The sequence below is a fragment of the Corylus avellana genome, chromosome ca1 (assembly GCF_901000735.1).
Source record: "Corylus avellana chromosome ca1, CavTom2PMs-1.0".
NCBI classification, from domain to species: domain Eukaryota; kingdom Viridiplantae; phylum Streptophyta; class Magnoliopsida; order Fagales; family Betulaceae; genus Corylus; species Corylus avellana.
In genome coordinates this window covers 17,287,199-17,314,606 of record NC_081541.1, presented here as the reverse complement: position 1 = coordinate 17,314,606, position 27,408 = coordinate 17,287,199, and the positions used below count along the sequence as shown (strand labels likewise).

Below are 27,408 nucleotides of genomic sequence, written 5' to 3'. Positions count from 1 at the left end.
AATTAGTGATTAGTGATTTCATTTAATTTTTTTATTTTTATTCTAACAAATATAATTCTTATACATGAATCTTTTAAAAATTTTACCAACACTCTTACCAAATTGAGTATTACAAACTATTTCTTTCATTTTATATGTTTAACGTTTGAACTGCCTTTCATCGAATTATTAAATCAAAATCTAAAATTCAATTCTAAACAATAATAATACGAGGAATATTGAAGGGCAAAACAGTACTTTCATCAAATCAGAACTATATCCTCTCTGCCTCAGACCAGAGGCACGGAGAAGAGAGGGGAGTGAGATGGGCATATCAGGCTCAAAGCGAGTGAGGGCCTCGCTCTCCAGCTCACCCGAGTTCGACTCAGCGTGCGACTCAGCCTACTCCCACTGTCTCTCCCTGACGCAGCACGCATTCCCAGGCGTCTTCCCCTACCAACTCAACGCCGCCTCCGACCACCTCCACCGCGAGCTCTCCACCCTCCGCCCCCACCCTCTCGTCCTCAAGTGGCTCCCCTCTCCTCCCACCCGGATCCAGGTCGACTCCGCCCTCCGGGCTGTCAATCACGGCCGGCCCACCAGCGACGAACCCTCCCTTCTTGGGCAGGCCCAGTTCGGGGAGTGGGCCGTCGAGTTGTTCTCGAACGCCGTGGTGTCCAACGCTCGTAAAGCGGTTCTGTGCAGAGTCCCAATCGGAATCGCTGGGATCGCTGGAATCGGAGCCGTGACTCGGTCCGGAAAGGACCTGGTCGGGACCGCGATTGGGGTCTACGCGATCGGCGTTGCCACTTCTGTTTATCTTAGTTTGTCAGGCTAGATTTTTTCTTCTCTTTTTGTGTGTTTTCATGTTTGTACATGTTATATTGATTGACACGTGGCTTGATGCCTTGATCTTAAGCTATCTGGAAGAACATGACAATTACTGACCGTCCGCTTCAAAATTGCTTAATTCCGTCGACGATACAATGTTAATGTAAATAACTACGTTAAATTACCCCTACATGGTTAAAAAAAAAAAAAAAAAAGGACTACGATATAGGAAGATCACGAATTGGAGTTCTTTCAGCCACCCTCATATCTAATATGCTAAACCTAAGATCTACTATAAAATACAGATGAATTTTTGTGGTTGTGTGTCGGATTTGGTTATAAAATATGGATGGAACATGAGTCAATCATAATTTAATTTATTTAATTAAATGAATTAAAGTCTTTAATCTTAAACAGTTAATTTCGTGTTAAGTTTGTTGATTTCGTCAAAAATTGTTAGTCCTTATATCGCGTGTTATGTTCGAGTTAAGTCGAGGCATGAGTATAAGACTATATAAGTCAATTTTAATCTGACTCATTTAATTGAATGAGTCAAATTTAACTTGCTAATTAATGTCTAATTCATGTCAAGTGCGTAAGTCATATTAAAAATTGTCACACGAAACTACGGGAGATGTTTATTTTTCGTATGCTCTTCTACCTGTATGTAATGCTCTAATAATCAATTCTGTTTTTATTTATTACTTTTGTTGTCTTGCATAATAAGAGACCTTTAAAGCTCAATCCAAAATTGTCTCTTGGTCCCAAGTTGATCAAATACATTTGTCTCTTACTCTAAACAAAGCCAAGTTAAAATAAGTTTTCTTTATTGACACCTACAACGTCCTCAATGGGTTGCAACAACCAGCTTCGTTGGCAGCAATATCGATTGCCTTCTCCATCTTCGAGGATCCCCTCTAGAGTTATGGCTGGATCGCTATTTTCTTTTTGGTCTTTGTATATTAGGTTCTGTAATTTTTGTTTTTGTAATTATGCTGTTTGGTCGTACTTGGTCTTTGTATTTTAGGAAACCTCTTTTATGGCCTTCAACTTAAGCTGGTTCGTTGGCACAGCAAGTGTGCCAACCTGATCGACTCAGATCAGTCAAAAAACACTATCAAAGGTCTCTATACTTCATGATATTTAGTTATCTTTCTTCTGATTGTACATTTTAAGAAAAGAAGAAAAGCTGTCCGTTCTTTTGTTGCACCATGCCAAATTTTCCCTCATATTGTGTCTTCCTAGCAAGCAATGGAAGCAAAGTGGTTGCGTTGGATTTGGCTCATGATAAAAGAAAGAGGCCAAAAAGCTGTAGTCAAATTTATGAGACTTGTTTTGGTTGCTGCTACAGAAGATATGATGGTTGGAAATGAAGCAATACTGCTTTTGCAGTGTTAGTAGAAAAAGAAAATGAATTGATGGAAGTTTACAATGTTAAGTACTTAAAAGTTAAATCATGGGCCTCTTTCCAACATCTACAAAAGGCAAAACGATCAAGAGAAAGAATGGGGACAGGAACTCTCTTACTCTTCATCCAATTCAAGACCTGGTATGTATTCCAAACTTACATCGAAAATAACTGGACTGCTTGGAGCCACCCTTGGCCTTCCTGGAGCTGAAGTGAGACCTTTTGGGAATGCCAACTAATCAAAAGAACAAACAAGCCGATACAGTTAGAACTTTTCCACCATGAAATTGTTCAGAAAAGAAACTTGCAATTGGCTTTCAGTAGGACATATGGAGAGAAAAAGAATTTTGAATCTATGAGACTGATCCATGCCATAGAAAAAAGAAAAGGCAATGCGCCTTTTATCTGGAATAGGAGCATCAAAAGCACTCAAGGTAAAAGGAAATTATTAGAGTAAAAATAAGTTGGAACACCAGGTATCAAGTGAAAAAACATACTGATCCTGGGATGTAAAGTCGACGCTTCCCGCCTATTTTCATGCTCAGGATACCCTCATCAAGTCCCTGAATCACCTGCTCCACCCATTTAGAATTTAAAGTGAGCATAAACATTTTTATGTATAAACAGAGTAGGACTTCTGTCTAATTTTCTATAGCAATATCAATAATGCAAGAATGCAATTTAGCAGATACAGGCATGTAGTTGCTTCCAGTTTAAACCTCTCCTATTTACCCCCGTCAAGTACGGCATAGCACATAATGGAAAATGCTTGATAGCGATAATATCACCATTAGATGGATTGCTTAGTACTTTAATTGTTTTGCATTTTCTGTGAGATTAGACAGGTCTCTCCATTTTCTGGCTGCTGACTGGAAACCAGAAAGGCAGAGGACCTTATTTGAAAAGGTAGCCAACTTAATGATGCTTTTCAAGATTTATTAAGCAAAGTAACAGGCCGAAATTAGAAGAACAAGCAAAAAAATACCAAACTCGCCCACACCAAGCCAAACACAATGCAATGAAATTAAGATTGATTGTTTTCTCAATGACCTGAACATTATAATTGATTAGGAGTTATTTCTAAAGATTACCTGACCAGAGCCGACACGAAATATGTAAGGCAGACCTTTCTCCAATGAACTGCAGAATTTAAAAACAAGAAATCTCAGAGAAAGGAAAATTTTCATGAACCTGTCCTTCATGTTAGTTTATCAAACCATGAATTTATGCTAGAGGACTTCAGAAAAAGTGGGTCCTAGGAGCAGGTTGTGTAAAGTGTCCATAATTAAGATTTATTTTTGGCTTCATTGTTGAATTCATATAACAAAAGTTCTAGGTCAAAAAACAATTTTGGTCCTTTAACCATGTGTTAGATGGATTGAAAATGCCTCAATGCTATACATGTCATCACTATGCGAATGAAAATTACTGATATATTAGACTTTTTTTTTCATACCTGTCCTTGTATTCTTAATATGACATATAAGGTCACAACATGGCTAACAAAATCAAAGAAGTTGGTGTTGTGTGGCATGAATATGGCTCGCTTAGGGCTATTGGTCATGTGGCATCATGTGATGTTATCTTATCTGACATCCTCTTTGATTTTGTGAGCCTTGTTGTAGTCTAATATGCCATATCAGCAATACAAGATAGGTGAGAAAAATGTCCAATACATCAGAAATTGCCATTGATGTAGACATGACGAGATAGGAGAAAGATAGCATTGAAGCATTTTTAAAATATCACAAACTAAATTGACACAATTAATAGTTCAAGGACAAAATTGGAGTCTCACACATACTTCAGGGACTAAAATCAAATTTCACCAAAAGTCTATATTTAAGCCTGAAGTAAGACAAATGAGAAATATAGAGGTCTAAGTACTCACATTCAAATTTTGCATCTAATTTGTCCAAGAGATAGAGTATAGCTACAATTTTCATGTAATCAATGTGCTTACCTATCAAATATTTGTCCAGATGGAACCATGGCAACATAATTAGCAGCCACCTGTAATCACATATGACATCGACATAAGAAAGAGACTCATGAAGAAGATATATTGGTAGCCATAGAAAAGTATTGACATAAGAAAGCAGCGAGACACCTAGACCGAGAGTGAGGAAGGCACACTGTGGGCCTGAGATTGTTTCTGTCCTTGGTGGGACGTACACGGCCCAGCCACTCGTGTTGCTCAAGTGATGTGCGGCCCATTTGCATGGCCCTGTCAATGTGGGTCGTGAGCTGGTTGGTTGGCAGGCAGTGTACATGCGGCGACACTGCCCTGCCAGCACATTACCAGCAGAGGGGCTGGTAATGTGTAGCAGCAGCCCTGTGGGGTGCTGCACAATGCTGCTGCAGTGGCTGCATGGAGGTAGCGTGCAGCAGTGGGAAAAGGCAGTATATAACCCACTCTCTCTCTATGTTGTCCCCCCCACTAAAAAAAAAATCTAACTATTTCCATAATCAATTTTTTATTGACATAAGTTGAAAAAATTGAGTTAAGGTTATTAGTCAAGCATACTAGCGAAATAAGTTGAAAGACAAAAGCCCATGGAATGAATGCTCATTCAATAACAGCGTGCTTAAACGCAGATGGCAAAAGGAAACCAGAAAAGAAGGATGCATGTAGTATCTAAGAAGCCTCATCAACTGCACCTACAAAGGCAATGGCTATCTACAATTATTTTGCCTACACCTAAGTTACATGTTGATGAATATGCACAAAATTTCCTAACCGCACAGAGGGTGAGAGTGAAAGATGGAGGAGCCTATGCCATACTAAAGATGCTATTCACCAGTTGATTCTGAATGTTGCTCAAGTGCAATATTTGGAGACCCATGCATTAGTTTCATTTTTGATAAGTGAAACCCTTATGGAGCTACTACCATAAGGGTATATATGATCAAAATTCCATGCTTACTTCAATGGAAGATACAAAATACTTTGCAGAACCCAGACACTCATCTGTTGTTGAATTTTCTATAGCTGCTTAAGGATTTATATCGAGGTTCATCATCTCATGCTGCAGAAACAAATTAATTTGCACGAGCCAGACAAATTTGCACACCTGAAAACCAACTGGTGGACTAGGGCCTTCACCAACTTTAATATCCTTATATTGCAAACCAGACTCTGTAGTTACCATAGGTACCTTCATTAAAGAGCAAGTCCAGCATTCAGCACCAAATCATCAAGAATAGAAGTTAACAATCTATATAAATTAAAACTAATTACTTGCAGAATCATGATCACAGATGGTTTCAAGATACTTGAAAATGCTAAAACCACAACACAGTCACCACAATAATGATAATGTTCTTTCTAAAACAGTCCAAACAATATTGATCTATGGCACTCTTAGCACATTGATCACATGTGCTGCTGTGAAGTTGATCAAATGTTTTTCAAACTCAAGATCACTCTCTTGGTTCAATTAATTACACTATTGTGGCTGGTTAAAAAAGATTCAGGTTATTGATAAATGAAAGTACAGTAAAATGGTTGCACAAAATGGCTAGGGAAAAACACCGCAAAATTCATTAATTAATTTGACATTATTCTTTCAGATGTGAACCATATAGCAATTCTTCTGATAGAAATCCATGTAATATCATGTGGGATCTAGTACAAAGTGTCAGGATTCTATCCATGACTTTTTGCACATCATGCTGATAATGTGGAATTGAATAATGTGAAGAGAATAAGTTCAAGTGAAATAATATAGAGTCAAACTAAGTAATAACAAAGTATCTGATGCAGTAACTAGTTGACCAAGTTGAATAGATATCAGTTGTGTAACAATTAAGAGGCAAGTTGTTGAGATCACAGCAGTATGAAAGAACTAAGCCACAAAGAGTGACTCTTCAGCCTCAGGGTCCTTCAGAATGTCTAGTTAAATACTGGAGTGTTGCAATAAGAAAAGAAAAAATAGATAAAAATTTGAGTTACTAAAAATTTTAGGTAATGAGGGGCAACCCATTGAAATGGTTTTGAAATGCGGGAAAAAAAAAATGAAGAAAAAAACTATCCACTATTAATTGTAAATGTACATAAGAGATTTATCTGTAAAGGGATGGCTTAAATGGACAGACGAGCTTGACAATCCTGATTTAGTAACAGGTTTTGAACTCATCAACGATAGAAACAACGCTTTGTTTCTGTACATCAGGTATTCAGGACATGTTATAAGCATGTCCCAAATCGTATAACATGTCCTAAATTGTGTTATTCACATATAACAGGCATTTGGTGCTACATGCAAGAATTTTAAGCCCACATAAAATCAGTGTGACATTGTATGCTGAGACTCACAAAGAAAAAGCACATTTTGATTTTACTTAATAGCAAAAATCCTTTATTCCTGAAGTGTAACCAAAAAGGTGTGCCTTAAACAACAGCTTATTGTTTTCCATGGTCCTTACAAAGGACTTGCTACAGAATAGTACAATGCAACCTGCTTCAGTGGGAAGACGTCTATTTACTCTATAGTGACTAGTAAGTAATATTTGAACTGCTAAGAACAAAAGATTTCTGCAGTTAAGGGGCCATGTAATCTCACCATACATTTTCAAGCTCTTTCTCACAAGTGTCATCACAGAGTCTTGGCTTCTGCTCTGGGGGCAAGCCAGCTCCCTGGGCTTCAAATGAGTCTATAAAGAGGCCCGACAATCCAAAAACCAATCCAATAACATCCCTACGCCTAATTACATTAAAATCATCCCTGAATTCACTTGCCATTGAAGCTTCAGCTTTAAGATCCAGAGTTGAGCAGCATCTCACAGCCAGACTTTGAACTTTATCACTGGGAATGCCTTGATGATTGGCAGACAGACTTTTGCCAAAAGCAGAACCTAATACGATTTGAATCTCATGAACTGAGGTAGAGTTTAGGAGCAAAATTGCAAAGTTGAACTTGTAGAAAAGGAAGTAATATTAAAACCAAAAATTAACAAAACCACAACCATCTCCTTCCCCTTTAAAAGGATCAGAACCCAAGAGGAAGTTAACTTTCATCTTGTTGGAGAATGAAAGAACTTGTTTTCAACAATTTAATCAATTTATAGTGAGCTAGACATGTGATCAATAAATTCTCCAGGACTATTTCCATGGCCTACATTCTCATTGCATCAGACGCAGCCAAATTAACTTAATTCAAATAATTTCCAGCTGTCATACCATTTATCTTGGAGTTATTGGAAACATAGGCACCTATAAGATGCCTCTAGAATGACAAGATCCCAATCGGCCAAATTTACCCTACCTAATCTCTGACATTAGTAAAATGTAGTCACAATCTTGATTACCAAACAGTTAATAATGATACTTAAAGAAGTCATCTTTGGGATTCTAAATGAACTTAACTTTTCTTTTTGTTTTTCCACTTTCTTCTTTAACCAAAGTTACTGATTCCACTGCTCTGGAAAGCATGATGAATTCACTTCAAATGTCATGTACAAGAGCAAAACACAAAGGTAATACGATTTTCAAAGAAAGTTCAAACGCAACATAAATGCACGACATATTTGGACTCAAGAACAACATAGAAATGTATCATTCTTGAACATTTTCAGTTTTGGTGCATTAGTTGTTAAATCACCAATTTTCCCATAAACTTAAGCTAATAATAGGAAGAGGTAAATTTAATCACTTAATTATTACTTTAACACTCGCTCTCACGTGTGAGTTCAAACTCCATTTTAATAGGTGAAGCCCAACACGTGAAATATTTAATTTAAATGAGGGTGAATTGACGGAGTCAAGGTTCGATCCCAAGATCTTTGACTTTAATAGCATGTTAAATCACCACTTTTCTCATAAGCTTAAGCTAATAGGAAGAGGTAAATTAAATCACTTAATCATTACTTTAACATTAGCTACTAGGAGCTGCAAAGTTTCAGATAGTTATATAAATAATTTCTAAAATAGCAAAGTTGAGCGTAGTCTGATCAATCTATCAAGCATTTGGGTCTTCAGAGGTTGGAGAGAAAGGGAAATCTGAAGATAAAATTTGAAGAGAAGAGGAGTATGGCTAAGAAAATTTCATTGGAATTCAAATAAAATCATGCAAAACATCATATTCCCACATTGAATTCCAAATTCTTTTAGACGAAAAACCAGACACGCTTGTCGGGCAATAAAAAGAAAGAAAAGAAAAAAAAAAACACCATTTTTCTTTATGCCAAAATCCAAGCTGTCAAAGATATGTTCCATTACAGTTCGGGTTAGAATCACATTTACAAACTTCTTTCTGGGTTCATAATCTTGATAAAATATAAGAAAGAAAAGAGAAAACGCAGATTTTACGCTTTCTAATTAGTGAATGCGCATTGATTGCAGCAGAAGTGCAGAAGTATGATTACAAGTAAGGAAATTTGAAAAATAAATTAGAAATAAACGTCAGAAAAGTGGATTACCAATTGGAAGCAGCAGAGAAGCCATTCCTTGGGAAGCGAGGAGTTCGTAACGTTCGGAAACGGATAACGAAATCTTGTTCTCTCATGCGCGTGCGTTTAAATGTCTATGCTGGCCAGTAGCTTGGCACTCTCTAGTAGATTTGGATAAAAAAACAGATTGTAGCTATATGATCTCTAGTATTTCTTTACTGTCCATATTTTAGTTTTAAATTCGTTTTTATTTTTAAAAAAGTAAAATTAAATTTGAACAGTTAAGAAACTTATGAATACTGTCTGCCACTTAACAACTGATTTTCTTCTTTTTTTTCTTTTTTTTTTTTTTTTTTTTTTAGTAAAGTCCACGTAACCCTTCAAACTACCACTCAAATGATAATTTATCCTTTAAATTATCAATTGAGACAATTTACTCTCCAAACTACCAAAACAATAATAATGTACCCCCTAATGCTAGCAAAGAGACAAAATTACTTCTATATAATTTTCAATAAGACAAAAATACCTTTAAAATTTTGAAAAAAAAAAATAATTTTTAGTATTTTTTATTTTATTTTAGTAAGGATAATTTTGTCATTTTGTTAAAAGTACAGGTACATTGTCATTACTTTGATAATTTGGGGGGTAAATTGTCGTAATTTATAGTTTGGGGGGTAGATTGTCATTGGGGTACTAGTTAAGTAGACTTTACCCAATTTATATATATATATATATATATATAAGATTTTATCTAAATTCTCTATATTTCCGCAAAAAATGATTTCTGATAAAAATAAAAAAATAAAAATAAAAAATCGTATTTATTTTGAAGGATATAATAGCCCAAGTAAAAACATTTTTAGTTTGACAAGAAAAGCTTATTTAATTTTCATAAAATAATTTCATTTTTTAAAACCATAAACTATTTTATCTAAATTCTCTATATTTCCGCAAAAAATGATTTCTGATAAAAATAAAAAATAAAAATAAAAAATCGTATTTATTTTGAAGGATATAATAGCCCAAGTAAAAACATTTTTAGTTTGACAAGAAAAGCTTATTTAATTTTCATAAAATAATTTCATTTTTTAAAACCATAAACTATTTTTCGAGTTTGATTTTCTCATTCTCAAATTCCAAAATTCATCAGGACTCTGCTGAAGGTTGCCAAAAGTTGCCAGCTTTTTTTGTTGTCGCTAAATTTTTCGTACGAGTCAAACACCAAAAAAATATTTTTAGAAAAAAAAAAAATTGAAAATTGATTTCTTTAAAAATATTTTATGACCAAAAATATTTTACGTCAAAACAAATTGAACATTGTGCATAAATGAGTAATGACATATACAACATTTTTTATCTTATAATTACCCAACAATGTTGACGTCTCAACCAATTCTTAATTTTTATTTTTTTAACAATGATTGATCCAAGAGTTGGTCAAAATTACTATCTCACCATTTTGAAATAAAAAATGTAATTTATAAAATTACTCTTGCATATGAAAATAATGGGCATGGATGGGTGTATATAATAAGATAATTAAGATAATACATTTTTTTTTTTTTTTGTTTTTGTGTTTTTTCATAGCTTTAGAAATGTTTTGAAAGATCAGTATTTGCATCTCAAGAGAGTGAAGTAGGTACTAGATAGATCATCACTTTGTATCTTGTTAGGAAAAATAGGGGTTTGAACTTTAAGGGCTTAAGAAATTAAACTACTAATCAATTGTTCTCAAACTCATAATTTGACAAGGAATTACGACACTAGCAAATTTATAAAAATCCCATCAAGATGTGTAGTAGAAAGAAAGTTCAAAAATCTGGATGAAGTTTTTCAATTTCTTTTTATAATGTAAATGACATGAATAAATTAAGGGATAACTTTACTTTAAACCCCTGAATTACCAAGCAATTTGAGAAGCCTCCTAAACTTCAAAACCTCTCAATTTAGACCATTAAATTTTCAATTGTAATCAATTTGAACCCCTCCGTCTGCTTGCAAAGCAAGGATGGAGAATTTTGAAAAATCTGAATTCCTTGGTGGCCACTATTTTTAAGGAAAAATATTTTTCGGAGGAATCCCTCTTGAATTCATCTTTGGGGAATCAACCATCCTATGCTTTGAGGAGCATTTGGAGTTCTTTGAAAATCCTTAAACAAGGGTTAATATGGAGAGTGGGGAATGGAGAATCTATTAGAATTTGGGGGGACCGCTGGATTCCATCTCCTTCTACTTATTTGGTACAAACACCACCAAGACCTCAATACAGAGAGATGAAGGTTTGTGATCTTATCGACCCTCACACTAGATGGTGAAATTCTGCCCTACTACATGAACTTTTTTCTGTGGAGGAGGTTGACAGAATTCGCAGCATAGCTCTTAGCCCTGGAGGTTTACCGGATCAATTGGTTTGGTTAGGCACAAAGAATGGCATTTTTACTGTCCGAAGTGCTTACTATATTTGTAAGTCTTTGGAAGATGGGAGTAAGGGGGAAAGCTCTGCCATGCATTCACTAACTGATTTCTGGAGGAAAGTTTGGGGAGTTAGGGGTCCACTGGTAGTGAAATCTTTTCTGTGGAAGGCTTGCAGGAATGCTCTGGCCACTCGAGAGAACTTACATAGAAGGAGTATTACTCGAGATCCACTGTGCCCTATCTGTGAATTAAAACCTGAAACTTTGGGTCACATTCTTTGGAGCTGTGGTTCTGCACGGGATGTCTGGCTGGAAAGCTTTCGGAAGCTACAGAAGAGTTCTATCTGTGAAGCAACATTTGCCGGTGTATTTGAGCAATTGTCGGTTTCGTTGAATAATAAGGAATTGCAGGTTTTTGTCACTGTGGCACGCCAAATATGGCTCCAGCGGAACGCTTTTGTATTTGGGAGCCCGTTGCTTGCACCAGCTGAAGTTATTCGCAGAGCACAGGAGCAAATCTCTGTTTTTGAGTAGATAGAGGCCAGCCGATGTAAGCCCCACGTATCACTGCAAAGCCATGCAGCCCATGTGTGGAAGAAGCCGCCGGTAGATTTTGATAAAATTAATTGGGATGCGTCCATCGATGAAAGACGTAAGCGAGTTGGAATCGGGGTGGCTGTACGGAACTCTGATGGTACCCTGCTTGCGGCGATGTGTGCTTCAAAGATCATGATCACCGACTCTGGGACTGCCGAAGCTTTAGCAGCGTGGCATGCAGCGGAAGTTACATGCAGGATGGGCTTGAGGAAGGTAATTCTAGAGGGCGATGCATTGGAAGTTATAAATGTCCTCAAATTGGATGGAGAATGGTTTGGCAGTTATGGACAGGTCATACAAGATGCTAAAACCCTTCTGGGCCAGTGCTTGGAATGGAAGGTTAGCCATACTCTTCGTGACGGGAATAAAGTTGCTGATAGTCTTGCCATATTGGCTTTAACACTAGATCAGAATATGTTCTGCGTGGACAATTTTCCTTTATGTGTTCGAGAACTTGTATCCTCTGAGCAAGGCTCGATTTAATTTCAATGAAAGTTGCCAATTTCTCAAAAAAAAAAAAAAAAATTGAACCCCTCCGTTAGATTTTAAACGTTAAAAGTGAGACAATGACGTTCATACTCCTGAATTATTTTATAAAATTTCAAATTTACCCTTAATTCCAAATTAAAAAAATAAATAAATAAAGTAAAAAAAAAAGAAAAAAAAAAAGAAGAAGGATATTTTGGTCTTTTTAGGAGTAAATCAAGGAAGTTAACGACTATATCTGACGAAGGGGTTCAAATTGATTGTAATTGAAAATTTAGTGGTCTAAATAAAGAGGTTTTGAAGTTTAGGAGCTTCTCAAATCGCGCGGTAATTTAGGGGTATAAAGTGAAGTTGCCCCATAGATTAACTATTGTCAAGATACACTCATTGAGCCAAAAAAAGCATAAGCTATAATTTTTTAAGATTAATTTTTACTTTTCCATCAGCTAAAAAGTGAAAGTTTTACTTCTGCTAAAAGTGAAAGACCCATTTAAGTTAATTATATTTATACAATGGTTTAAAGTAATAAAAATAATATGTAATTAAAGTAGAAAAATATGTAGAGGGTGTGATGTTTAATTCCTTTTAAAGATGACTCTCCAAATTTGATAACGTAAATTTTCCATCTCAAATTTAATTTTTATTTGAGAAGTTCATTGTGAATTCTATTAAAGCATTCATATTCAGCTTTTTAAATAAAAGTTAAAAGTTAAATTTAAAGAGAAAAATCTTCTTTTTTTTTTTCCTAATTTGGAGAGCTACTTTTAAAATAAATCACATATCAAACTATCTATGTCTTTTTCTAATTCGACTATATATATATATATATAGTCGAAAAGCAATTTTTGTAAATTTTCTCAAATTTTTAAAGAAAAACTAAATTAAAAATGCCCAATAAAAATATTCTTATGGGAGAAAATGCACATAATTTGGATTCTTGTTGGGAGAATAACTTCTATATGGACTTTGCACAAACCAAGTATTTTGTGTCATCTAATAAGAGGACGATACATTAGCACGGAACACAAAACATAATAAATTGAAAAACACCATATTTTAGGAAAAATCATATCTAGTCCTTAAGTTTTCATCTGATTTGAATTTAATTCTTAAGTTTTCAATTTCAAGTATAAAATCATTAGGTTTTGCCCAATTTTAAAATATGTTTCTCATCAGTGTTTTCTATGTTGTTGTTGCGGCTATTCTTCAGGTATGCTGCAACTGCAACTCTGCAAGTGTTCTCTTGTGGTGCAACTATACAAATCACCTCTTTTTGTGGTCAGGTTTCTTGGTTGCACCAAGAAGCAATAGGGCCGTGTCATTTATTGATACATTCCTTTTGATTTTCTGTTTACCTACTCTGATGAGGGCATTTTGGGGCTTATTGTTGGGTTGCCCAACCTTTTGCTTTTTGTTGTTGTAATCTGTGTTGATGTACTTCTAAAAAAAAAAAAAGTAAATAAAACTAAAGGAACTATTCAATAATTAAATTTCATTAAAAAAATTGATGTAATCAGATAGATAATTTGTCAAAATAGAAGATTCTTGTAATATTCCTAAAATTAAATTAATTAATTCAATTCATCTAGGTAGGGTTATTGGCAATACCTCCAGTTCAGTTAACTAGTAACTAACCGAAAAAAATCACCCATTAACATAACAAAGTAAAATAAGCTAAAAAGCGGAAATATATAATTTGAGATTATTATAATCATAAATATCCAATAGTATCATCAATTACAGATTCAAAACCTTCAATAATATTCTAAATACTAACCATATATCATATATGACATTTTGAGACATTCGCTTGATGTCTTCGTCCTAATGAACTTCTCACTCTATACACGGGTGATGGCGCTGATCAGCTCAACGTCCACTCTAATCTTCTCTCCTCGGAGCTAAGTCACGAGGTGGCTAGTTTCGCTCCCAAATCCATCGATGCAGGGGAGTGGTTGGACACCATCTGCGTCCGCACTTGGAACTCGAAGAGCTCAAGACCCAACAGTGTCAAAATGGGTGGAGGTGCAAATCGGGCACTTATTGGGGCCTTTTAGGCATAACAGGGTCACAGGGCAATGGGTCAAAGTTCTAATACATTCTCGCCCACAATGGACTCCAATCAATTATAAGAATCATCAAGAATTTTAAAAGAATTTGGGCATTTTTGGATTTGGGCGAAAATCCCCAAAATTCAAAGGGTCAAAGTGTGGGTCCAGAAGTAATACTAACGGCTCTAGGCTGTCTAGCCGAAACGCAACACCCACGACAACATGGTCTCAATACATGCATCAATTACATGAATCATCAAGGATTTCAAAGAAGATTTCGGATTTGAGCAAAAACTTCATACATCAATTGAATGAGATATATTACATATTATTTTCTCAATTATCTATTTTTTTGTAAATTTAATAGATTTATTATTGTATTTGTAGATAATGTGAATCCTATACAAATTCAATGATAGATTTATCTATTCATTATACGGAGATGAGTGAAAAATAAAATGAAAAATGATTTTTATCATTTATTTTTCATAATATTTTTTTAAAACGTACGCATAATATTGCAAAGAGAATAACTTCAATGAGGATGGTGCACAAAACCACAATTTTGTGCCCATCAATGAGGAGTTGCCACCTTAGCATGAAACATGTTAAGAAAAAAAAAAAAAACAAGACACATGATTATATCAGGTTTAATTAATTTTCTTAAAAATAAGAAAAAAAAGATTTGTAGCCACCCAAGTGAGAAATGAGCTACCCCAGAGATGGTTGGCCACCACCCATGGGTGGCTCGCGGCCATCCCCACTCATTTGGGGTGACCACACAGCCACCCTAGGCCATGGGAGTGGTGGGAGTGGTCGCATGGCCACTCCTAGATCTAGTGGGAGTAGCGCACGGCCACCCTTACCCCCCACTTGGGGCCCCTTCTAATAATTTGTTTTTGTTTTGTTTTGTTTTTTGTTTTTTGTTTTTTTTCTTTTGAGGCGGCCACCCCTTTCCAATTTTTATTTATTTTATTTTATTTTATTTTTTTATTTTTTATCTTTAATTAATTTTTAATTTTTTTAATTTTTATATTTGAAATAATCAAATGTAGGTTTTTTTTTTTTTTTTTCTAAACTTAAGTTTGATATGATGAGATTATGTAACACTTACTGATTGGATGTAGAAACTCACCCCTTTGTGCCATGATGGCACAGAAGATGCACTCCATATCATATTGAAAATAATATCCGAAGAGAAATGCTTGGTTGCAATGAAAAGTCTATATTTTGGCCATTTTAATTATAGGTGGCATCGCCCATTTTAATTTTTTATTATTTAAAATCTATTAATTTTAAAATCAAAATTAAATTAATTAATAAATTAAAAAATAAAAAGGGGTGGTCGCCCTCCCTAGTTGAGCCTTGGGGGTTGGTTCGGCCACCCCCAAGGGCCAAAAAGAAAAAATAAATTTAATGGGTTTGGCCCTTGGGGGTGGTCGAAGCCACTCCCACGGCCCCGCTTGAGCCACCCCCAAGGGCTAAACTCACCAAACCTATTAATTTTTTTTTTGTTGGTGGATTTGGCTCTTTGGGGGAGGGCCAAGCAGCTGGTGGGGGTGGTCGAAGCCACCCCATAACCCTTGGGGGTGGATCGGCCACCCCAATGGCCAAACTTACCAAACTCATTATTATTATTATTTTGGCCTTTGGGGGTGGCCGATCCACCCCAAGGGCCATGGGAGCCACCCCCAACCGGACCTTGGGGTTGGTTTGGCCACCTCCAAGGCTCAACTGGGGTGGCTGGGGTAGCCAACCACTCATTTTTATTTTTTAATTTATTTTTTTATTTTAAAATTAATAGATTTTAAATAATAAAAAATTAAAATGGGCCTTGCTACCTATGATTAAAATGGTCAAAAAATAGACTTTTTATTACAAACAAGCATCCTCAGAGGAAAATGCTAAAGGCACAATTATTTTGCTCAACTTTAGGCCAACTTTTGCCTTATTTTTTAATTTAAAAAATAAAAAAGGTTTTTGAAGCAATAATTTTTATTTTGGTTATTCTTTTTTATTTTGGTATTTTTTAAAAATAAAAAAAATTATTTTGCTCTAGAAACTTTTTCCTTATTTTTTAATTTAAAAAATTAAAAAAAAAAATTAAAAAAGTTTCTGATGCAATAGTTTTTATTTTGGTCCTTCTTTTATTTGGTATTTTTTTTAAAAAAATAAGAATTGTACTTTTATTCATAATAATGACCAATTTTTTTTTTTTAAAATGGTCATTATTATGAAGAAAAATACAATTTTTATTTTTTTAAAAAAATACCAAATAAAAGAAGGACCAAAATAAAAATTATTGCTTTAGAAACTTTTTTAATTTTTAATTTTGTTATTTTTTTTAAATTAAAAAATAAGAAAAAAATTGGCCCAAAGTTGACCATAAGTTGAGACTGTATAATTCCTCTTTCTCATATCTTAAATACCGTTGTGGTACAAAAGTCACACCACTAAATAATGACGAGTCCTGCTATCACGTTGCCAAGAGTCAGACAAATGTCTGCCAAAGTATAATGTGGCTTTATTAAAAAAAAAAAGAAATTGTAGAAAAATCTCTCTCTTCCTAGTCCTGCTAGATTTTGTTTTTTTTTATTAAATTTTTATGAGTTAATATTTAGTTTTTAATGCTTTAAAATTTATTTTTGGATTTAAAACTAAAACCTAAGGGTAGAAAGTTAACCCTTTAGGGATGGTATCACTTAAAAGGAATTTTATCATCCTAAATTTAGTGCTAATACTTTAAATTTAGTGCTAATACATCAAATTTGAATTTTCCTTTAATATTTTTTTTTTCAATTTAAAAAAAAAAGAAAAAAAGAAAAAGAAAAAAAGAATGTCCGACGCTTATGGCAGCTGAAAATCTAAAACTCAATAATGACAACTAAGCTTAGAGCAAATTAGAAAAGAAGTTTTAATGCTCATGGTGATATAATCTAGTGCATTCAGTATTTTTTTCTATTTTTGTTCTAAGCTGATTTGTCATTTATTTAATGGTGGGTGACTTTTGTGCAACATACGCACAGATGATGCACTCCAAATTGAAAGGCCACAGTGTGCCATGCAAGCCAGGTCACTAGAACACTGTATACCTCATCAACCTAAACGACACCGTGAACATGGTAAAACGCAAGAAAAGAAGAAAAACGGAGTAGGTATTGCCGCTTCTCGTATCGATTTCCACCTCTGGTGGTTACTCGGGTACAGAGGAATGTGTTTGGTTTGGTTAGCATCAAAGACAAAACAACCCTCGAAGTTTTCCACTAAATCCAAACACACCCCTGGGCTATTAATCCGGTTTTCCCAGTTTTGAGCCCTACTTCCGCCATTCTCTCCGGCTCTTTGCTGCTCCTCGCTGACTCCGAGTACCCTCTCTCTCTTTTCTGGGGATTTAATTTCCAAGCTTACCAATCTTTGAAGTTTATTAAACATTCTTAAGTTTGATCGACGCTGATTAGAACTGAGCAATTTTTGTTTTGTTTATTTTTTTGAGAAACCAAGCCAAGTGTTTTTGATCCATCTCTCTCAAAGCTCTGTTTTTCAAGCTTTGAATTGGTCGGCTTTAGGTTTTTGTTGACCCTTCTAGGGTTTTGATTCAATTCTTAAGTTAGTTTGCTTTTTGGGTACGCCGTGGTTAACTAATGCCGACTTGTAAACGTTTTAAATATTATTAGAGCAATTTCTGATCTTTTTTTATTTTTTATTTTTATTTTTTATTTATATATTTTTTTTTTCTGTTTATGTGTAGTTGTGCTTCTGGTTTTGAGGGACGAAGTAGTTGCAAGCAAGTGAGAATGGTTGAGTTTCTTTTTGAAGATATTTTTAGGATTGAGCGACTGGACCCAGATGGTAAAAAGTTTGATAAAGGTATATATGTTCCGAAATGCTTGTTCTCTTTTACTGGAAAGTTTCAGTTTAACATTCTCTCTCTCTCTCTCTCTCTCTCTCTCTCTCTCTCTCTCTTTGAGTGCTTGAATTTTGATTATAGTTTACAAATTTGTTATCTTGGGAACTTGGGACTAGGTTTAGGATCTAGCCTCTAATTGCAAGATTGAAAAATCAAAACCCATTTGTTTTTGTTACATCATAATACTCTAGGGGTTGTTGCGAGCATTGAAGCATACTTGGTGTTCAATTATATACTATGAAAGTTGCCGGTGGGTATTTGAGATGGGAGAGCACTTGGCATTCACAAAGGGATATTGGCGGCATGAATCAAAGCAAATTTTATTGGGAGAGAGAACACCGGGGAAGGAACAAAAAGACATTTAAGGCATAATATTAGAAGGCATACGTTGATAAAAGAAAGCAAAAATAGTGGTGTTGAAGGAGGTTAATATATTAAGAGAAAAAAAAAAAAAAAAACACATATTGCCTCTTTTCAGGAAAAATCTCATAGTATGTGAAAGAGTTTACTGAAATCTGTAGATACACTCTTTCAAAATACTCTTAAGATTTTTATAGACAGTAGAGGAGCTGTCTGGGTTGATTTTCTGCTTTTAAAACCAATTATGAAGATTGTAGCTACTCTTGCCCCTGTCGGTAGCTGTACTCAATTATGTTTTGGCCATATCAGATAAAAATGTATAATTTGCACCAGCAACTTCTTTTTATTATAAAAAAAGCATTGCCTCCTTTCGTTCTGGAAGACTGAAATACAGTAGTTGTATGAGTTTTTTATGACCATTCACTTGTATCTGTTACCCTTATGAGTGTTGTGCGTGCATAGAAGTTATGAACTTAAAAAATATGGGAACTTGAATGGGTTACGGAATTTTAGGTAGGTTTTGACAACAATTTGACTGGAATTACAGCTCTATGGCTGCCTTTATGCACTGTAATATGCAGTAGTATTTGAATGAAATTCAAAATAATCATCAAACTAGAGCTACAAATATGCATAGAAAACAACACTAAAATATGATTGAAAAATTTGCACGGTGAGCTACTATTTTGGGTTTTCATCACTTCTCATATTAATAAATTAGTTATCTAGAATATCTTCAAGTGGACCTGCCTAAATTCCTCATTATTGGCTCAGCAATGGTCTTAAAAATGCATGTGCCGTATGAGCCATCATCTACCTCAAATCTTTAATGACTAGAAAATTCCCCCCAACCCCTCCTAGTATTTTTTCAAAGTCCTATCTCCCCATGATACAACTCCTTTCCCTTGGAAGAGTATCTGGTGGAGTAATGTTCCATTGAGAGTGACGTTCTCTACTTGGTCAGCCATGTTAGGAAAGATTCTCGCTACAGATAATTTGAAAAAGTGGTGTATCATAGTAGTAGATTGGTGTTGTATGTTTAAGAAGAGTGGGTAATCCGTTGATCACTTGTTACTCCATTGCAAGGTTGCTAGTGCCTTACGGGATTCTATCTTTAGACTTTTTGGTTTAATCTGGTTCACGCCTAGATGAGTGGTAGATCTATTTGCTTGTTGGAGAGGTCAGTTGGGTAGTTCTCATAGTGCAGCATAGTGGAGGATGATTTCATCCTGCATAATGTTGTGTACTTTGATGATTGCAGGAGGATGGCGGTGGACTTAAAAGACTTTTCCTTAATACCCTATACCACTAGACGACAGCCTATGATTACTTTGATATTTCTAGCTTTCATGATTTTCTTACTCTTTTTTCCTTTTCTGGTTAGGTATTTCTCTTGCATAAATCCTATATAGTTGGGTTGCGCCTGAGCATTTTTAATGAAATCTGTTTACTTATCAAAAAAGAAGAGGAAGAAGAAGATATTGTGTTTCTATTAATGGCTGTAGAACTAAGTTGGACCTGATTGTTACTACAATAGAGTTAGCAAACATAAAGTAGTTTCCTTAGGACTCACTTTTAATATTCAGTCGTTACTTTGTGGTGGTGACCCATTAGCCTTCGAATAGGTGTTGTACTGGGTTTATTTCTTTACAAAAAGTTGCATTTGACACTTTCTTAATAGTTTTTCTGCTTGACTCTACATTAGCTAGGAACATTCTATGTTTGGTTAAGCTGGATGGGTGTATCTTGATCTGAAACCGTTTGGCTTCTTTTTGTGTTTTTTCTTTCTAATGTGCAAAGTGCTGTTCACATTTTGTGTTCACAATTTTAACAATGTGTTTCTGTAGTTATCCGGGTTGAAGCAAAAAGTGAGAAGTTCGACATGTTCATGCACCTAGATGTGATGGTTACAAAGGATTTTTTATTGAAAGAAGGTGATAAGTTTGCAATGGTACTAGCTCCGACATTAAATCTAGATGGAACTCCTGACACTGGCTATTATACTCCGGTAATTATATTCCTCTTGTAGTCCCTAACTTTTGGGTTATGGATGATGTTATAGCTTGGATTTTTTTTAGTGTTTATTCTCCCACATGAAATTTTAATTGTGAATTTAATTTGAGATCTTTCATTTTTAATTATCTTTAACATAAACAAACCTGTGCCATTCAAGTCTAACTCTCCAGTTTGCTGTGATGCTCTCTGTAATTTGTATAGAGATGCTGTAGATGAGACTACCACCATGCTAATGTTTGTTTACTTTGATGTGTTTGATGGTAGAGCTATCTCTTTTGGGTGGTTAGCAATGCTGTTTTAGAGTGAGTCTAGCTGAAATTGTAATGCGGCGATGGAGGGGTTGTAGAGAAATACATATTCAGCTATCAGGCATAGGTCCTACCAGTAAGCATCTGAATGGGGTAAAGCTGGTTGAAATGTTTTTGTCATATGCAATGAAGACCACTATTTCTATCATTAAGAAAGTGTAATGTTGTTCAAGTCAATGGCACTACAACCATAGACAAAGGACATTATAATTTTTTTTTATTGCATGGAAAAACACAAGTAAAAGAATTGTGGCCAGCAAAGAGTGAGAGCAAGAACCTAATTAACTAGAAGGAAAATTGACAGGAGAGTGAGAGAAGAGGGTCATTCTTAAAAATGTTGCATGCTATGGTGCTGCTTGAGCTCTTTCACATGTGCCTATGCACATATATATGAACTATATTGGTGGACGCTTCTTATATTTCAGGTTCAGTTAAGTGGAGTAAAACACACCTTTGTCAACTGAGCTGATGTCCAAGGCTCCTATCAAACCTTCTGCTTTGATTCACGTCTCCATAATTAGTAATTTCTCTCATGCATTTAATATAACCCACTTCTTGTTATGAGCCTTGTTCACTTTTCCTTGGGTTCTCCCAAAAAAAAAAAAGAGAAAGAAAAAAGACAAAAAGAAAGCACAAGTAGGTGCTTTTATGTAGGTGCCCTTATTTGGGTAAGAATAAAGAGTGGAGGTATCATAGTGGCCTCAATTTAGTGGGTGACATGATCCTTGAGAATGCCGGAGATCATAGGACAATCTGTGCGCCTAAGTAATTGATTTGTGCTCCTGGAGAGAATCTGCTGATTGGTGACAGGTTTGCTCTCAGTTAGTTGAATGATTGGCTGGGAGCTTGTTTTCACCTTGTAGTGGATGTGGATTATGAAATCTAAGGAACCTTTTCTTTAGCTCTAGCTAGAATAACTTTGTGAGAAATATTGGAGTCTAAGACAACTCTTCTGACTTATTAACTGTTAGAAGAGTTAGGGTTTGAGTCATTAGGGTTTTGGGGGTATTTTAGTCTTTATGGTATTTCCCTAATCCTATATAATAGGATGCCTGTATTAGGTTAACATAAGTTGAATAATATAATAGCCTCCGCCTTTTGTGTTTAAACCGTTCATACAAACTATAACATGGTATCAGAGCTTGTTTCGATTCTTGGGTCATTTAGTTTTCTTCTTGGTGGCAGCACTGCCCGTGTGGGCTAACCCACACGGGCAGTACCTTCAAAGAGCTCCAAAGAGTTCCGTAGAGCTGTTTTGTTCTTGTTTTATGGTGACCGGAACTCCTTCCGGTGAGAAAAAAATATATATTTTGTTTGTTTTTGATGTTCTGTGATGCTGGCCGGATAGTTCTGCGGTGGTTTTCTGTCTTGTCTGAAGTGGCCGGAGTGTTCTATGGTGGCCGGAAAAGTTGCAGCGGCCATCGGGAAAAAAAAAAATATTCCGACGATTTGATGCTTTTGGTGTTGAAACGTTACTGTGTGGCCCTCTTTTGATTCTGTAGTTGCTGTTTTTGAAGTGGCCGGAGTGTTCTGTCTTCTCCGGCAAGTTCCGGCGAGCTCCGGCGATACTCTGGCAATGGTCCGGCGAGCCTCCAGTGACTGTTTCTGTTCTGTTTTTCAGTGTTTTTCTTCTGTTTTTAGGTATTGCCAGCCTGTTCTGTGTGTTTCCGGCCAGTTTTGAAGCCCCGACGAAGTTCCGGCGTATGTCCAGCGAAGCTCCGGCAAAGTTTTTTGTTTTTCCAATATTTGTTTTTCGGCGAATCTTGTTGGTTAATCATGTGAAAATTTGTTGTTTGTTTGTTGTTTGTGATTGATGTATCCGACCGGCCTTGGATTATCCGGCGAGAACCGATCAAGTGATCGATGCATCCGACCGGCCTTGGTGTTTTTCGGCGAGAACCAATCCCAAGATCGATGTATCCGACCAGCCTTGGATTCTCCGGCGAGAACCGATCAAGTGATCGTTGCATCCGACCGGCCTTGGTGTTTTTCGGCGAGAACCGATCAAATGGTTGTTCAAGTTATCAACGAGTTTTCGACTGGCGTTGAAGTTTTATTTAATTAACTTGTGTGGTCCAAGCAGTTCCAGCTTGAAGGGGAGTGTTAGAATATGTTTTCTAGTTGTTTTTCGTTTGCTTGTATCTTCCAAGCTTGATTCATATGATGTATATGCTCCAGCTTGAGGGGGAGTGTTAGAAGAGTTAGGGTTTGAGTCATTAGGGTTTTGGGGGTATTTTAGTCTTTATGGTATTTCCCTAATCCTATATAATAGGATGCCTGTATTAGGTTAACATAAGTTGAATAATATAATAGCCTCCGCCTTTTGTGTTTAAACCGTTCATACAAACTATAACATTAACTGTTCGAATATTTACCTGAGAATATTGGGTTTGTTTGTCAAAATTTTTTAGAGGGTGCTTTTTGTTTCTTGTTTGAAAAAGTGTTTTGATTTGACATAAAAGTGAAATTAGTTGTGAGTGTTTTGTGTTTTGAGTTGTTTGTTAATGCTTTTGGCTTTTTAGTAGAAAACAAAAAGCTTGGGCAAAAAGTGTTTCCAAATGAAGCCATATATTGTAATTGGTTAAGTAATTGAATCCTACATTTGGTAATATAATTAACCTAAAGGCTTAAACTTTTGAGTTGAACTGGTGTTTTGATTTTGATTTTGATTTTTTGATTTTTGATTTTTTTTAAATTTTTTTATCAAGCACTCAGAAAGAGATTCTCTGATGTTTTTGTTTTCAACTTTCACAAACTCAAACCTCAAGAAGTGGTATTCGAGCTGATGGTTCAATAGGAAAAGTGTTTAATGTGACTTTGCATGTTGTGTGTGGCTTTCTCCAAGATAGATCGACGGTGACTCTCATGTTAGCTCCCACAGTGTTGTGTATTCAAGATTAGAGAAACCTTGTTTTCAATAGAAAGAGAAAGGCGCAATGTTAATTGACTAACCAATTTTTTAGTAAAGGCTCTAATGTTGATGTGGCAATTGTACGTGTTGTTGGCTCCTGTTCTTGCACAAGGAATCCTGTGTTAGTTGCACTCGTGGCTGAGTAAAGACGCTCTAATGGTGAGTATTACACATGGTGGTGACATTTGACACTTGGATTCTTAAGAAAAAAAGGTTTCCTTCAAGGGGAAGTCTAATCAAAATGTAGTTTGATGTGGTATGGTAGAATACTCATATGTGCAGGTATAGATGTGTTGGAATATTTACTTGTGAATGTATGGTCGGTCAAATGATCGAGTTATTGGGACAAGAATGAATGGGTAATATAATATTATTTGTTCCAAATCCATTGGCTCAAGCTTTGGGTTAAAAGGTGTTGTTGCAAAGTGTTGTATCAGGTCCTCACAAACAAGCTCCTCAAGGTGCTAATAGTTCAAGTCTCTCAAACTCAAAACCTAACATCATTTGCCCCTTAGGAGTGCTACCATATGATAAAATAGGTCTTTGCCTCATGACAGTTTTATGCACCTTGCAAAAGGCTATACTTGCAGTAACAGTAATTTTGAGTTTCATCTGGACAGAAGCTTTAAATCTTAATTTGCGTAGTTTTCATGATTTATTGACTTGTTCTCTCTTTTAGCTAGGTGTTTCTCTTATATACTCCATGTGTACTTGAGTTGTGTCTTTTGCACCTTTGAGCATATTTTGTTTATATATATAAAGTAATTTTTAGTTTCACCTTGTGGGGTTTACACCAAAGTTTTTGTGATTACATGCTTTTGGAAGTCGTCATGCATGGGAGATGTAGGGTTTAATAGGATTGAAGCAGTTTTAGTTTGAGTCATTAGCAAGAGAATTACAGGTGTTTTTATGTGAGTGGTAGAACTGTAATTTTCAGGAAGTCCTGCCTAGAATTTAATGTGGTCTATTTAGGGGTATCTTCTCAACTAGGCTTGGTTTAGTGTTTTCTGTTAGTTTCCATGAGTCAGCAGGTGTGTCTTCTTGTTTCATGTTTGCCAATTGGGTGTCAAAATTGGAGCTTAGTCCCTTTAGAATATGGAAAAGTTAATTATTTCTCATTGCAATCTGACGACGTCAAATTAGAGTGTTCTGTTGGTTGAAGAAATAGTGCCTATTGTTACTTCTCTCTCTCCCCCTCTCTCCCATCTTGTTTTGAGACAATTTGACTCCAAAGTGGCCCTTAGACGTCAAATTGAGTCAATTTCTGTGTTGCTATCTAAGAATTGCTTCTCATTAGACCTTCAAAACAATCTTGACAACCATATTCTACCAATTCTGCATCACCTTAAACAATCAAGTTCCATTCCACCTACGCAAGACACCCCAATGACTCGGAGTTTACTAGATTCTCCGGCATCATTGGGGCTATTCTGTTTTCAACCCTAGAACCAAATTTTTGTTAGCTATTTTGAATGGTTAAATCTCGTTTTATCTGTCTAATAACCCAATTGATGGCATGTTCATCACGATGAATCGTTACATTCTCTGATCTTTACCAGCAAGTAAGCTGGCATCTGTAGTGCCTTTTTTGAGTTTTTACGGTTTCTTGTAGGTTCAATGATAAAAGCTTTTGTGAGCCATTACAAATATCATGGTATTTGAGTTGATACAATTTAGACTCGAGTGATTTTCTGAGATGGCCCCTGAACATAATTAAGCGAGAAGGAAAAGAAAAAAAAAATTGGTGGCTGATCCAATCGTTGAGACTCAAGCTTGTTGAATGATTGATATATATAAGCATTTATCTCTTAAATTCATTTTATTTATTTATTTATAAGTAATCTCTTGGACATCTGATCATTCTGTTCTGAAATCAATACATCTGGGGCTTGCCCTTAATTTTTTTTTTTTTTTTGATGAATGTGTTTATGAATGATCTATACAAATATCTGGATTTGGTTAACCAGTAATTTCGTTCTCAGATCCAGAAATGGACTCACTTTATTGTGTTTTGCTTTTTCGAAAAACAAATTTATTTTCTTCTAGATGTGCCAACTACATGATCTCTGCCTTGTCACTTAAATTCTTGGAATCATCTTTGAATTTTTGGGACTTGTATTTTGGTTATTGATAATAGGCCAATATCCCCAATGTCATCATGTTCAATTATAATAAGAATACCATGTGAAGGATGATATACAAAAATACTATTTTATTCCATGCTTTCTACACTTCAGTTCTTGGCTGTTGGCATTTTCAAGTCATTAAGGCTCTAATATTTGTTAATAATGAATTTTAATCTTTTCCCAGGGCAATCGGCAGTCACTTGCAGACAGATTTGATTACGTCATGTATGGGAAACTGTATAGAATTGCCGATTCTTCAGGACGTGGAAATAAAGCGTATGTATAACTACTTTTCAGGCATTAATTCTTTGTTTTAAGTCTTGGAGTCTCTTAAACATGTTTACAGTTGATGACCAAGGAAAAAAAGTAATAATTAAGCATTGTAGTTGCTGTTGACTTAACTGTATAGCTCACCTAAGCATGCATAATCCAATCAAAAGGTGTAATATCCACAAATGAATATAGGAGTTGGTCTGATTTGGACTATACATGCTGTATGGATGGTTTGAAACTGTGCTGTTCTTGCAATTACTGTGGACAATGTTGTTCAAAGGGTGCCTATGCACAATTCAACCCAAAGTTTGTTGAGGCTTTGTTTTAGTGCCTTAGGGTGTTTCTTCATTTTTCCTTAACTGAAGGTGCAGAAAAGTGTGTTCAGATATACAAGAATAATCACTGTTCCCAATAATTTTCCACTAAATAAATTGACAAGAGTTTTCCTGACATGGTAGTCTTCTATTTTAGTAAACCTTTACATCAGGTTCTGGTTTTGCCTTCAGGGAGATAACCGTTTCGTTTGGTGGGCTTCTGATGATGCTGAAGGGAGATCCATCTCATTGCAACAAGTTTGAACTTGATCAGAAGCTGTATATCCTAATGAGGAAGGTGTAAAGCTCCTGCTTTTAAAATCGAACTGTTGTTAACTTAATGAATGAATACCCTTTCCGTTATGGAAGCTTTGTCTTTACTTGCCAGACTCCTAATTGTGTACGTTGCTATGTGATGACATGAACAGCTTTAAGTGTATAACAGGCTAAGACCAAATTTATGGTAAAAATCTGCGCTTTTGTACTTGTGTTGTGCTGCTTGTGCATGTGCAAAAATGATGAAGAGGCTAATCCTCGTGTTGCTATTGTAACTAGCTTGAGAAATTCCCTTTGTTTTCTTCTCTATTTTGGTTTAAGCAGAAGTGGCTGTAGGGGATGGTGGCACCTTTTACCCAGGACCCTTATAGATGGCAACCTTTAGAAAGGATATATTTCCTTGATCCCATGGAGTTATTGTCCCACGAAATATGACTAGAAGGATTTGAATGCAAGGATTGACCATGATGCTTTTGTCCAATATACAAGGCTTTGTGTCTTGGAGTTGCACTCTCAAATTTCAAAATTTGTTGATTAAGGCCTATTGTCAAGAACAGAAGAATGTTATGAAATGGCGTAGCAAAACCAAATAAAGAAAAAGGAAAAAAAAAAAAAAATTGCAGGAGCAATAATTGCCACACCAACATTGATATTATGTACATTATTAGATGTGCTAACTTTTAATTGACTTTGAAATAAATAGGGAAAAGTCCATATACTCCCCTCAAACTATCACTCAATTGATAATGTCTCCCCTA

General features: G+C 35.6%; 3 protein-coding genes across 3 annotated transcripts; 2 read left to right on the top strand and 1 right to left on the bottom strand.

The window, feature by feature from the left end:
* The first annotated feature begins 224 nt into the window (after positions 1-224).
* LOC132167353 (uncharacterized) lies at positions 225-932 on the top strand. Its single transcript, XM_059578299.1, has one exon. The coding sequence runs from the start codon at positions 305-307 to the stop codon at positions 815-817; it is 513 nt and encodes a 170-aa protein (XP_059434282.1). The 5' UTR covers positions 225-304; the 3' UTR covers positions 818-932.
* A 1,166-nt stretch (positions 933-2,098) lies between these two features.
* Positions 2,099-8,752, bottom strand: LOC132167002 (peptidyl-prolyl cis-trans isomerase FKBP16-3, chloroplastic). Its single transcript, XM_059577890.1, has 7 exons — positions 8,639-8,752; positions 6,789-7,075; positions 5,293-5,376; positions 4,182-4,231; positions 3,310-3,358; positions 2,716-2,790; positions 2,099-2,453 (listed from the first exon to the last, which is right to left on the bottom strand). Exons 1-7 carry the CDS (start codon positions 8,661-8,663, stop codon positions 2,334-2,336), a joined length of 690 nt encoding a protein of 229 aa, XP_059433873.1. The 5' UTR covers positions 8,664-8,752; the 3' UTR covers positions 2,099-2,333.
* An 8,635-nt stretch (positions 8,753-17,387) lies between these two features.
* On the top strand, positions 17,388-26,858 carry LOC132167967 (DNA-directed RNA polymerases II and V subunit 8A-like). The gene is made up of 5 exons (XM_059579022.1): positions 17,388-17,524; positions 17,908-18,026; positions 20,274-20,434; positions 25,972-26,063; positions 26,567-26,858. Exons 2-5 carry the CDS (start codon positions 17,954-17,956, stop codon positions 26,676-26,678), a joined length of 438 nt encoding a protein of 145 aa, XP_059435005.1. The 5' UTR covers positions 17,388-17,524; positions 17,908-17,953; the 3' UTR covers positions 26,679-26,858.
* Positions 26,859-27,408: the final 550 nt, after the last annotated feature.